Source organism: Enhydra lutris, unplaced genomic scaffold (genome assembly GCF_002288905.1).
Source record: "Enhydra lutris kenyoni isolate GAN:26980312 unplaced genomic scaffold, ASM228890v2 scaffoldscaffold10, whole genome shotgun sequence".
Lineage (NCBI taxonomy): Eukaryota > Metazoa > Chordata > Mammalia > Carnivora > Mustelidae > Enhydra > Enhydra lutris.
The window spans coordinates 15,127,702-15,140,409 of NW_019154094.1; the positions used below are offsets into that span (position 1 = coordinate 15,127,702).

Here is a 12,708-nt window from a genome sequence, read left to right on the forward strand (position 1 = left end):
CATCTCCTTCGGATGGGTCTGTTCTCTTCGTTCATTGGTATTTTCAGTGAGAAGTATAGTAAATAAAATTTAGTAAAAGTTGGTGTCTTCTTACCAAGATGGTAACGTAGGAAGTTGGCACGTTTTGTTTGGAAAACCTTCAACAGGTCAAATTTTCTCTTGCCCTTAACCAAAATGGTCGTAAAGGTTGTCCCACGGTTTGAAGCTTCCAGCCCTTAACTAACATGGCGTCTGGAGCGCGTTAAAAATTAGCTTGCCCTCTTTTTTGCCCTTGACCATCATGGCCTCCACGGCGTCGAACACGTGACGACCCCGGACTACGGCGCGGGAGAGGGGGTAGGAGGGCCCTTGAAGGGTGCGCGTTCCCGTGGCGGTGCACCGGGTAGGTTTCAGTCAGAGTCACTATGGCGGCCGGCGCTGGCAAGGTAAGCTGAGGCGGCGGCAGCAACGAGGGAGGCTGGACCCGTTGTGGCGTCCGGGTTCTAAATCCCCGCAGCTCGTCCGCGGAGAGGTTGGCCGAGATCGTGGCCAGTCTCGGGGACTGGTGGGGGGCGGGTTGAAGGGGGTGCGGGCTGAGGCGGGCGGGCACCGGCGCCTGACGGCCGTTTGTTTTGATGTTTTCCCCACCAGGTCGGAAAGTTTCCTGCCTTGTCGGGCACAGCCTGAGCGTGTCCCACCAGCCGCGAGTGGTGGAGGGTGCGGCGGACCCAGCCCGGGGCCTCCAGGCCTCTCCCCTAATCTCCGGGCCAGCCTCCCTCCCCCACCTCCTCGTCCGCTGGGAGCTGTGGCTGTCGTCCCTGAGATGCGACCCTCGCGGGGGCGACCCTGAAAGAAGGCGGCCGGTGTGCTGAGCAGCAGCTAGGAGCTCAGGCGTTCAGGGACCAACTTCCTGCGGGCCGAGACCCCTGAGCCTCCGCGGGGTTGCGCCTCGCTCTGTCCGCACCGGCCTGCCGAGCCGGATCTCCGCCCTGGGCGCGGGGACGCCCGCCAGGTGCCCGGGAGTCCCGCCTCGGCCGCTGCCCGCGCCTCTGCCTGTCCGCCTACTCCTCGCGCCAAGGACCCCAGCCACCGCCGTCTCGGCTCGTGCCAGGGACCCCGTGCCACCTCCCGGGCGGCCTCCGCGCAGCAAGAGCAATGCAGACTGTCCCGCTGGCGGTCTAGACCCCCACGACTCTGCCCTTCCACTCCCGAGGCCCTCAGAGACGGGCGGTGGGTGCCCAGAGGTGCTCGGCGACACCTTCCTTCGGCCCGAAAGGACCTTCCTGGCCGCACCGAACCGACCCTTCCTTCATGCTGCAGTGCTGCAACATTTCCGCCACCGAGGGGGGAAAGCGGCCGCGATCCCAAACAAAACACAAGAATTGGTGTGTGACTCATCTGCTTGGATACCTCCAGCCCCCAAACTGTCTTCCAGGAGTTTTCTTAGCCGAAGCTGTCCGATGTTTGAGGCTTTTCTTCCCAGGGAAGAAGATGGACTGAAAGCTGCCAGTTGGGGACTTTTTGCGATCAGGGCGCTGCTGGGTTTTAAAGGAGGTGATGGGGATTGCGCTGGCTTGTCTTCCCACTCAAGTGAAGAGTTGTTGATGTTCACTGGTTATGCTTGGACAATGCGCAGTTTGTTTTAATTTAAAATTTTGGGGGGGATAGGGGTATAGGCTTGTGAAGGGCAGTCCGGATCCGGTGGAACTCCTCTTTGTCCCTTGGTAGGAGAGACACCCCCAGTCTGTCCTCGATGCCGTCAGCCTTGGCCATCTTCACTTGCCGCCCGAACTCGCACCCGTTTCAGGAGCGCCATGTCTACCTGGACGAACCCATTAAAATCGGCCGCTCAGTGGCCCGCTGTCGACCAGCGCAGAATAATGCTACCTTTGATTGCAAAGTGCTGTCAAGGAATCATGCTCTCGTCTGGTTTGATCACAAGACGGGCAAGGTAATGTCACCACGTTATCTAACAATCTTTACTTCTCATTTCCCTTTGCCCTTTTTGCATAATGTATGCAGGATCCCAGCGTTTGCACCCAGAGGAGGCTTTGAGCAAGGCCATGGAACCAACTTTTTGGGTATTTGGTTCTACTGGAAGTTTAGTTGAGGTGGTTGAATGGAAAACAGAGACGGTATTGTAATTAAATGCCTCGGGAGGGCGATGGCATCTTGATAATGTGGTCATTCCCAGTGAAATCCCAAACTCTCATTCATTTCAGAAAACTAGATAGTGAAACTTGGCTTTTTGCTTCTAATCTTTTTAGAAAGGTGAATTTGCCTTTCAGTGTTTGAATAAGCAAGCGGCAGTTCCCAAAGCAATTCAGGGAATCTGTGGCCAGTATTACACTGGGGCTCAGGTGTCTCAGGGGTGAAAAGGAGTTAACACAGCTTTTAGCTGAGTTCAGATCATGGTCTTTCTAGTAAGGACAGTTGTTTGTGTAAATTTACGTTTTTGAAATATTTGATAAGGAGTAATTTGCAATTTTCAAAGCCAGTTTCATTAATCATGAACAACTGTAGCTTTACATTTTTAGAGTTTTGTTTGCAAGTTGGGTGAACATATATGTATTGCTTTTGAAAATCGTTTTTGGTGTTCCTTGCAAGAACTTACTAAAAATACTTAATGCATACTTGTAAAGGTGATATTTAAAAATCATTGTTATGAAATTAATGTACTTTCTGAAATTATATCCAGTTCTATCAAATATTGCATTACCTAGATGTGATAGGATGAATTTAATGCTCTCTAAGTGTGATCCTTTTTGCATTTTTATGTTGGCACCCTAATTTACTATACTTGTGGGTGCTTATATTTTAAGAATACAAGAAAAAGTCAAATAAGACCCTTTCAATTTTTAATACTTAATGTGTGTGAAGAATATACTGAAGAATTCATTTTTGTGCTTTTGAGATACTGAATCAGTTCTGACTTAGATTAAGTTATGTAAGACTAATAGAATACCTTGGGCTTCACCTCCTGACTTTTTGCTTCCTCTTCCCGGGTTAAATGATGAAGTCTTTTTTAAAAGAAGAATTTAAGTTTCCAATGGTAGTATTTTGAAATGAAAGAAACTTGAGCTTCAAAAAAAAGAAGGCAATACTCTGTTGCTACAGAATTAAGGAATTATTATATAAATCATTTTTCAAAGAAAGGAGGAAAAGATTGTGCTTGCATAATACCTATGCCCTACTCTGTGTGTAGGATGTGAACTGAAAAAGATGTTAATTTTTCTGTATAACACCAGATGTTCATTTACCTATGGAACAGAACCTTTTTCTTTCTCTGTAGAAACTAAAGTTTGGGTGTCTGAAAGACTTCATAGATTACCCATAATCATTTAAAGTGAATATTCATGGAGCTCATCTTTCCAGCTATCAAATTCAAACATCAGTTAACTGCCAGTGCCTTAATTCAACCAGCTTTGACCTTTTTGTCTAAGCTAAGGTCCAGCTTAATCAAATAACAGGTTTGCTTAAAGTACATAATCTGCAAAGGCACCTGCTTTACTTTGGTACGCTACTCAAAGGAGACTCAGATTTTTTTTCTTTTACTTATTTAAAAAATAGTGATTACATGAGCAGTGCTTTTCATGGCTATGCTAAAACCCCCACAGTAGATTATTTTGAGATGGCTAAGACTAGATCCATAGTGAGTATTGTGTAAATTGAGCAGACATGTTAAAATTGAGTGGAATTTGTAATTAGAAAAACTTATCTTTAAAAGATACACAGCTTATTTTCACCATTTTCACTTTTTTCCTGCTTTAGCTAAAAACAGGATATGAGGCCATTACTTTAGGTATAGATATAATTATTGATTACTGCACAGCCTAATCTAGTTAAAACAAATAACCTGTCAGATTTTGCCATGTGATCAAATTATTTTAGGAATAAAATTGTTTAACATTTAGGTTTGAACAGACAGGGTTTTATTGAGCACCTATTATGTGCCAGATATCCTGAGGTACACAATTTCAAAGAAAACCCACAGTTTGACCAAATATCACTTACTGTTTTCTATGTGTGAAATTTCCAGTTTGAGAATTTTTTTTTTAAGATTTTTATTTATTTATTCAACAGACAGAGATCACAAGTAGGCAGAGAGGCAGGCAGAGAGAGAGGGAGAAGCAGGCTCCCTGCTGAGCAGAGAGCCCGATGCGGGGGGCTTGATCCCAGGACGCTGGGATCACGACCTGAGCCCAGGCAGAGGCTTAACCCACTGAGCCACCCAGGCGCCCCCAGTTTGAGGATTTCTGCTATAATTGTCTCATAACAAATAAGTCACTGAGCCTAATATATTTCCCAGCAAATTCCTTTGTACAATACCATAATCCCCTCCTTCTATAAGCATCACCTCAGGCAGGTTTTTATTTTTCAAACATCTCATCTCTAAGCCTTAGTTTTCTCTTCTGGGGATAATAGTGGTACCTACTATTGTTTTGAGATTGATATAATCATGTAAATTACTTAGCACCCTGTTTGTGGCCCTTATTAAGGACCTAGTTCTTAGTGAGGAGGGTGTTTGAGGTCGGGGGAAAAGCAAACCATCTAGGCAGCTCTTTGCAATTTCTGTATGCTGTGGAGTCCTAGGAAGGTAATGAGAATTGTTTTTTCTTTCATGTGATGGCATATGTAGAAGTAATCTTTTAAATTGAACATACAAAGTTGAGAACTTTGTTCAAATTTGCACTTTCCCTGGGAGGTGGAGAATTGGAGTGATATATACCCTTTGGTTGACTTTTACCTTGTGATTTTTTCATTCTGCACTAGCCATTATAGGTGACCCATTAAAAGCTGGAAGAGGTAATAAACACTTGAAACTTCCTTATTATCCAAGTAATACATATTCATTGTAGAAAATCTGCAAAACATAGGCACATGGAGTCTAGGTGACACTTTTTAATGCTAAGTTTGTGGAATGCCTTATGGGTACTGAAAACCTGCAGGTTGGAGGGTGACAGGTTTGCCATAAAGTGGAATTTAATAAACTTTCCCAAATCATCTACTCAGGAGTGTAGCAGTCTGTTATTGCCCTGCTTGGGTGCTGACCCTGTGTATCATCCTTCACTTCTCTTGGAAGTCAAGCTCTTCAAATGAGATGACATATAATAGAATGGTTATTAATCCTTCTTTTGACCAAGTTACCACTGAACAAGCAAATCTACCCATATGGTGGTTACATAGAAGGGGTAGTGAGTGGACTGCCTCCTTCTGATTTGGATGGTCCCTCTTGATTTGAGTCTCTGTGGACAGGTGATAGATAGTCTAATGGTTGATACAGTAGTCTATTTGCACTCTTACTGTAGTTTACTTAGTAATAAGTGATAGTAGTATTCTACTTCCAATTTCACTTTTTCTTACTTAAATTCAATGCATATTTTTGAGCACCTGTGCTATCATGATCTGTTTTAGTGGAGGGCACAGTGGTGAGAGGGAAGAAAACAAGAACTGGTTAGAAATTGTTATTCTTTCTAGAAGCTTATATTTTGGATACAGAGGGTGACTATACACCTTAGTAACAGTATTGAGAAGGGTGCCTGGGTGGCTCAGTCTGTTAAGTGTCTGCCTTCTGTGATCCCAGGGTCCTGAGGTTAGAGCCCTGTTGCGGGGCTCCCTGCTCAGTGGGGAGTCTGCTTCTCTCTCTCCACCTGCCTCTCCCCCAGCTCATGCTCTCTCTCACTCTCTAAATAAAATATAAAAAAACAAACAAACAAAAAAAACCCAAAATACACAAGTGATTGAGATAAGATAGTATTAAGTAAGTTTAAACGGCAAGGGTGATGGTGTTTGAATTAGACTTTACAATAGGGGTGGATAGGTACATCTTAAGAAAAGCTGTCTTTTTTGCATGGTTTTTGTGTGTTTTGGGTGGACGAAAGTAAAATAAAACAGACAAAAGCAGGTAATTTTGAATGAGTTTGACATCTTCCAGTCATTGATGAAATTGATTTTGTTGGATTGGAGAAGTTTTTTGGAGAGTAGCTATGTGTGAACATCCATTCTGTGTGACATTTTTATGTTTGTTTCTCTTTTATAAGTAGTTGTCAGACCATGGAAGAGAGGGTGTCTGCCTTATTTGTCTGTTTCTGAGTAGCTAAAGCTGAGGAGATAGTTGTGGAGTGCCTTGATTAACAAACTAAGGGCATTGACCCATGTACTGTGGAAGGCCAGGGAAAGTTCTCTGCAGGGCACTGACATAACAGAACCACCAATTAAAAGTGATATGACAACAATATGTAAGGAGGCCTGGAGCAAGGACAAATGGGAACAGCTTAATTAATACTTGTGCGCTAACTATGTACCATACCCAGTTCTAAATGCTTTACATGTTAATTAATCCTTAAATAACTATTTAAGATAACTGCTTATTTTTCCCACATTAACCCATAAGGAAATTAAGGCACAGAGAGATTAGATTAACTTGCCCAAGTTCACATAGCTAATAAATGGTAGAGTTGGGATTTGAATGTTGGTATTCTGACTTTTGACTCTAGAGTCTAGAACCGAAGCTCTTAACTACTCTGCTACTGCAAGGCTTTGTAACAGTTTAGATCTGATATCGTTTTGTCAGGGCATTGACCATATTCACAGTAGAAATAAAAATGATTAAATGCTAGAAGGTGAAAATTACAAGTATATTAACTTGCTAATTAGGACTTCAGCAAAAAAAGAGGTTCTGTAAGTACTGGAGATTTTAGGGATGATTCTTGGATAGGATACAATTTAAGCTAGACCTTAGGACTTTTTTTTTTTTTTTTTTTTTAATTATTTGTCAGAGAGAGAGAGGGAGAGAGAGCAAGCACAGGCAGACAGAATGGCAGGCAGAGGCAGAGGGAGAAGCAGGCTCCCTGATGAGCAAGGAGCCCGATGTGGGACTCGATCCCAGGACGCTGGGATCATGACCTGAGCCGAAGGCAGCTGCCCAACCAACTGAGCCACCCAGGCGTCCCTAGACCTTAGGACTTTTAAAATAAGGCAGATGTAACTAGAGTTAGGGGAAGGAGTTTTGGTGGGAAGAATTCCTGAAGTAAAGGCATGAAAGCAGGAATGATATGTCACATTGCAAGGAAGTCATTGCAAAGGAAGAATCTTCAGAATTTGTCAATCAAGATAGTTTCTTTTTTCTTCTTCTCCATATCTAAACATGACAACAAAGATCCTGGCCTCAGCTTTTGGGAGAATAGCAGATCATTGATTTTATTTGTGTATTGTTTCACCAATTTTTTTGTTGTTGTTGATAGAAGTAAAAATGTCATTAAGAGGTGTTGGTTTTTGTGACAAAGTAATATAATTGACAAATGTTATGTTTGAGGTACATTGATATAAACATGTTCAGAAGGCCAGATTGTATATCCAAAGCACAGATTCATTTCATATTTTTCACAATAGTGGAAAATAAATAAAGTATTTTACCTATTCAAGTTAAAAATGTAGGTGTATATACTTAAAACTTTTTTTTTCCCGCTTAGATATTTGACTTTTCTCCTTAGGTTGAATTTACTCTTTGCCTTCTTAGGCTTCTATTTGGTTTTCTCAAGTGGTATTTATGTTAGAGCTTAATATCTATTCTCTGCGGTAAATAGGAAGGAGAGTGTCTGTCATTTAGACTTTTAAGTGAAAAGACTGTGAGATTGGTTCTTAATGTATGTCACTTACTTGAATCAAGAAAAATGATGGCATTTGTTAGCTATGGAAATATTCTAAGGCATCTTCTGTGCAAACTTCTCTCGTTGCCACTCTAAGTACATGAACAGTTTACCTGTCTGCCCAGAAATCTTGGTTGTTTCCCCATTAATTTTTAACACGATGTACAAACCCCTTCAAAATCTGTCTCTTATTTCCCTTTTTTCCAGCTCCATCTTCTATTACTCTTTTTTTTTCCTTTGCCCCAAACTATGCAGTAGCTGTGTGACAGTGCTCTCTGTTCCTAGAACAAGTGCCTTTTTTGCTGTTTCATCTTCCAGAATGACCTTTCCCCTTCATCCCTTGAGGCCCAGTTTCAATGCGAAGCCTTCCCTAACTCCCACTAACTAAAGAATTAATAGCTTCTTCCTTTATACTCCCATAGAACTTTGTATATAATTTCATTATGGGACACAGACAACAAAATAACTATAATGCAAATGTGCTTGCCCTGCCAGATGTGGGCTCTTGAGAACAAGAGGATAGGCACTACATAAATGTTTGAATGAGTGAAATGTGAACAATAGAGCTGTCTGTACTTCTACAAACCCTGATTAGGGTCAAAGGGCAGAAGGTCATTTGAGTTAATCTTTAATTTGAGATCATGGACTCAATTACCAATAGGTAGTCTTTGTAAAAATCATTACTTATTGAGAATTTGCAAACTGTCATGCACAGTTTGCTAAGCATTTTGGGACTCTAGAAAATATTGTGTTTGGTGACATTAATTTTGAGCTATTACATATATAACCATTCTCATGCAAAATAATACTTTTAAGGGTTTTACAGTCAGAGTACTTTCTTATTTCACTTGTTCTGTATAACACTCTTAGGAGGTACTAAAGCAGCTACAGGCTGGATGCCTTTTATTCAAAAGGAGTTGGATGTTTAGAGGTTATTTGTACAGGGTCATCTATTAGTAACAGTGGGAGTTGGGACCAAAATCTAGATTGGTAAGTAATTTTCAAAAATTTTTCAGTGGGTTTCCTTACTTGGGTGTGTAGATCAAGAAACATAGTGTTTTGTTGTTACTTTTTTTTGTAAGTGATTGGATCATAATTTAAAATGAACTTTTTAGCTGATGATACCAAGTGAATTGTGGTAAGCTTCTCTGAAATAAGTCAATATTTGAGTTCTGACCAGTATTCAGACTGCTATAAAATTATCTCGTTTAATCATCACAACAAACTTTTGAAGTAGTAGTAGAAGTAGAAGTAGATATTGTCCTGTAGGTAAGAAGACTTACCTGTAGGTAAGAAGACTGAGGTTCAGAGAGGTGAAGGAATTTCAGCATAACAAAGATGATGGTGGAGTCAGGATTCCAGTCATCTAATTGCAGAATGCACACTTTTGACCACTCTGTTTTTTGCTACCTAAGCATTCTTAGTCATTATTAATCTAATCATTAACCTGTTACTGAAAAGTGTATCAGAAGAAAAAATGCATTGAAATAAAAACCTTGTATCTATTAACTCTAAGATATTTTAGAGTTTTAATTGAAGATTAGTTCCTGAAACAGTATTTATTAGTCACTTAACATTTTACAAGTAGAATAAAAACAGCTCTTCACATGAAAAGATATCGGAGGATCACTATTCAGATACTATAATATATGAAAAAGAGGTTTTCTTTCATCTGATAATTTCTGAGTTTAGTATGTTTGGAGGTTCTGTTTTAAATAGAATGTATATATATGTATGTATGACCCCCCATATGTAAATCTAATGTAGAAAAATGACTATATTTTGCTTTTTTAATTGTTTATTGAAATACTAACTAAATTTAATACTATTAGATACTAGTTATAAAGTTCCTTACATTTCAAAAATTCAGGGATAGAAAATAAGATCATGCTTATATGTTACCAGTATAGCCATGGTAGTTATGCTTGTAGAAAGACAAAGTTTGTAGTTTCAGTTTGCTTGGTGAAAAGGAATGTTACAGAGTTATTATATAACCTAGCAATTCTACTCCTAGATATATACCCAAGAGAAATGAAAGCATATGTCCGTATAAAAACCTAGATGTTTTAATGTTCGTGGTAGCATTATTTATAATAATAAAAAAAAAAGTGGAAAGAACCCAAATTTATCATCAACTGATGAGTGGATAAATAAATTGTGGTTTACCTTATAATGGAGTATTTTTCAGCAATAAAAAGGAATTAAGTACTTATATATACAACATGGATGAACCTTGGCAGCACTATGCTGAGTGAAAGAAGCCACATGTTGTATAATTCTGTTTGTATGAAATGTGTAGGATAAGCAAATCCATAGAGAATAAGTAGATTAGTGGTTTCCAGGGTTTGGGAGTAACAGGGAGTATGATGGTTAATTTTATATGACAATTTGGCTAGGCTATAGTAGCCAGTTTTTGGTCAAATGCCAGTTTAGATGTTGCTCTGAAGGAATTTTTACATGCGATTAACATTGGAGTGCTTGAGTTCCTCAGTCAGTTAAGCAGCTGCCTTCATCTCAGGTCATGATCTCAGGATCCTTGGATCAAGCCCCTGGGCTGGCTCCCTGCTCAGTGGGGAGTCTGCTTCTCCCTCTCCCTCTGCACATCCCCCCCACCCCTGCTTGTGCTCTGTCTCTACCTCTCTCTCTCTCTTTCAAATAAATAAATAAAGTAAAACGTGATTAACATTTAAATCAGTAGACATTGAATAAAGCAGATTACCCTTCAGAATGTGGGTGGGCCTCATTCTGTTAGTTGAAGCCCTTAAGAGAAAAAACTGAGGTTCCTCTGAAGGAATTCTATCTTTATAGAATCATCATACTCAAGACTGCAAGAGTACCTCTAAACTGTGTCTCTAGCCTGCTGTTCTGCCCTGCAGATTTCAGACCTGACAGTCTACACAGTCATGTGAACCAATTCCTTAAAATAAATCTCTCTTTGTATATATACACATATCCTATTGGTCCTGCTTCTCTGAAGAACTTGACTAATATAAGGAGTGACTGGGGGGCGCCTGGGTGGCTCAGTGGGTTAAAGCCTCTGCCTTCAGCTCAGGTCATGATCCCAGGGTCCTGGGATCGAGCCCCACATCGGGCTCTCTGCTAGGCAGGGAGCCTGCTTCCCTTCCTCTCTCTGCCTCTCTCTGCCTACTTGTGATCTCTCTCTCTCTGTCAAATAAATAAATAAAATCTTAAAAAAAAAATAAGGAGTCACTAAATAGGTATGGTTTCTTTTTGAGGTGATGAAAATGATATAAAATTGATTGTGATGGTTGTACCAGTCTGAAATGTACACTTTAAATCAGTGAATTGTATGGCATGTCAATTATATCTTAAAAAAGCTTTTCTAAAAAAAAGAATGTTAGATGGAGTAATAGCTTAGTGAAAGCAGATTAGGGTGTAGGAAGTAGAAGAGTGCAGAACAACTGTTCAAATGTGGGTGAGATTAGCAGAGCCACTTTTGAAGTACCATGTATCTTAATATTTGTCACTACTTCCTTAGTGTATCTTATTTGTTAGATGTTTGTTCTAAAAACTTTAGTAGATGGAGAGTGTGTTCCTAATATTGAAATGTTTATTACTGAGAAGCTGTAGTGCCAAGGTCTTAATGTGGGAGTTGGGAAATTATGGAAAGATACAGTTGAAAAGCTCCAATCTGAACCCGGGGAGTTTAAGATAATAATTTTATTCAGGAGTGAATCTTTTATTTTTTAATTGGAGTATAGTTGACACACAATGTTACATTAGTTTCCGGTGTACAACATAGCAATTGTACCGCTTTATGCATCATGTTATGCTCACCACAAGTGTAGCTACCATCTGTCACCATGTAGTGCTATTGTAGTGCTGTTGACTATGTTCCCTTTGCTGTGTCTTTTAGCCACATGACTTCTTGATTCTGTAACTGGAAGCCTGTATCTCCCACTGCTCTTCACCCATTTCGTCCATCCCTCCACATTCCTCCTCTCTGGCAGCATCAGTTTATTCTCTGTATTTATGGGTCTGTTTCTGCTTTTTGTTTGTTAATTCATTTGTTTTTTAGATTCCACAGGTAAGTGGAATCATAGAGTATTTGTCTTTTTCTATCTGGCTTATTTCACTTAGCATAATACCCTCTAGACGTATCCATGTTGTCACAGATGGCAAAAACTCGTTCTTTTTTTTTATGGCTGAGTAATATCCCTGTGTGTGTGTGTGCATGGGTATATATGCACACATGCACACACACACACGGATATATACACACACGCACACACGCATATATGCACTACATCTTCTTTATCCATTCATCTGTCAGTGGACACTTGGGTTGCTTCTGTATCTTGGCTATTATAAATAATGCTGTAATAAACATGGGGGGTATCACCAGTGACTCTTTTGGGTATGTAGGCACATAGAGGGTAGTAAAATATTATTAGAACGAATCATGTTGTCTTGACTAGAAAAATGTGTTCACTTAAAAGTTGAACTTAAGGCTGATAGTGGGCGAAGTAGACTTCACCAGACCGCAGATTACACCCCCACGGCTCTTACAGCCGTCTGCCCTTCGCAGCCCTGGGTTCCGGCCAGAACACTGCCCTGGCGGTACTGGAGGATTGGTTCCAGGCGAACATGAAGGCCCGGCCAGTACCGCTTTGGCCCTGGGACCACAGCTGTCCTGTCCTGGACAGTGAAGCCACTGACCCTGGAACTGCTTGAGGAAACTGTGCAGGCCATGGAGGTAGAATGAAGTAGGATGATGCTTAGGGCTTGGAACAAAGAGAATAAACCCAGGAAATACAAAAACAAACAAACAAACAAAGTTGAACTTAAACTTGGACCATTATGCATTCCTACTCGTTAGCAAGTGTCTGAGTGTCATACGCTTGCATTGTGGTATAATGCCTAATAGGTAGTACTGGAAATAGAGTTACAACACAAATAAGTCCGACAATAGAAGTCTCTGTGAATCACTGTTTCGAAGTAGCTAAGGGACTGAAGTATTCCTTCCCCCAGGATTGGGGACAGAAAATGTGGAAGGAAGGAAAAGGGCTTCACAGAGAAAGTTGTTTTTAAAAAAATGCTGCTGTTTGAAGAGTCATTA

General features: G+C 40.8%; 1 protein-coding gene across 8 annotated transcripts in view; it reads left to right on the forward strand.

Annotated features, from left to right (window-relative positions):
- The first annotated feature begins 1,719 nt into the window (after nucleotides 1-1,719).
- The window catches only part of LOC111143859 (sarcolemma associated protein), a 141,576-nt gene continuing 130,587 nt past the window's right edge, over nucleotides 1,720-12,708 (forward strand). For all 8 annotated transcript variants that reach the window (XM_022497826.1, XM_022497819.1, XM_022497822.1 and 5 more), the window contains exon 1: nucleotides 1,720-1,930. In XM_022497826.1, coding sequence (XP_022353534.1) covers nucleotides 1,733-1,930 — 198 coding nt within the window. In that variant the 5' untranslated portion in view covers nucleotides 1,720-1,732. The remainder of the gene's footprint in view (nucleotides 1,931-12,708) is intronic.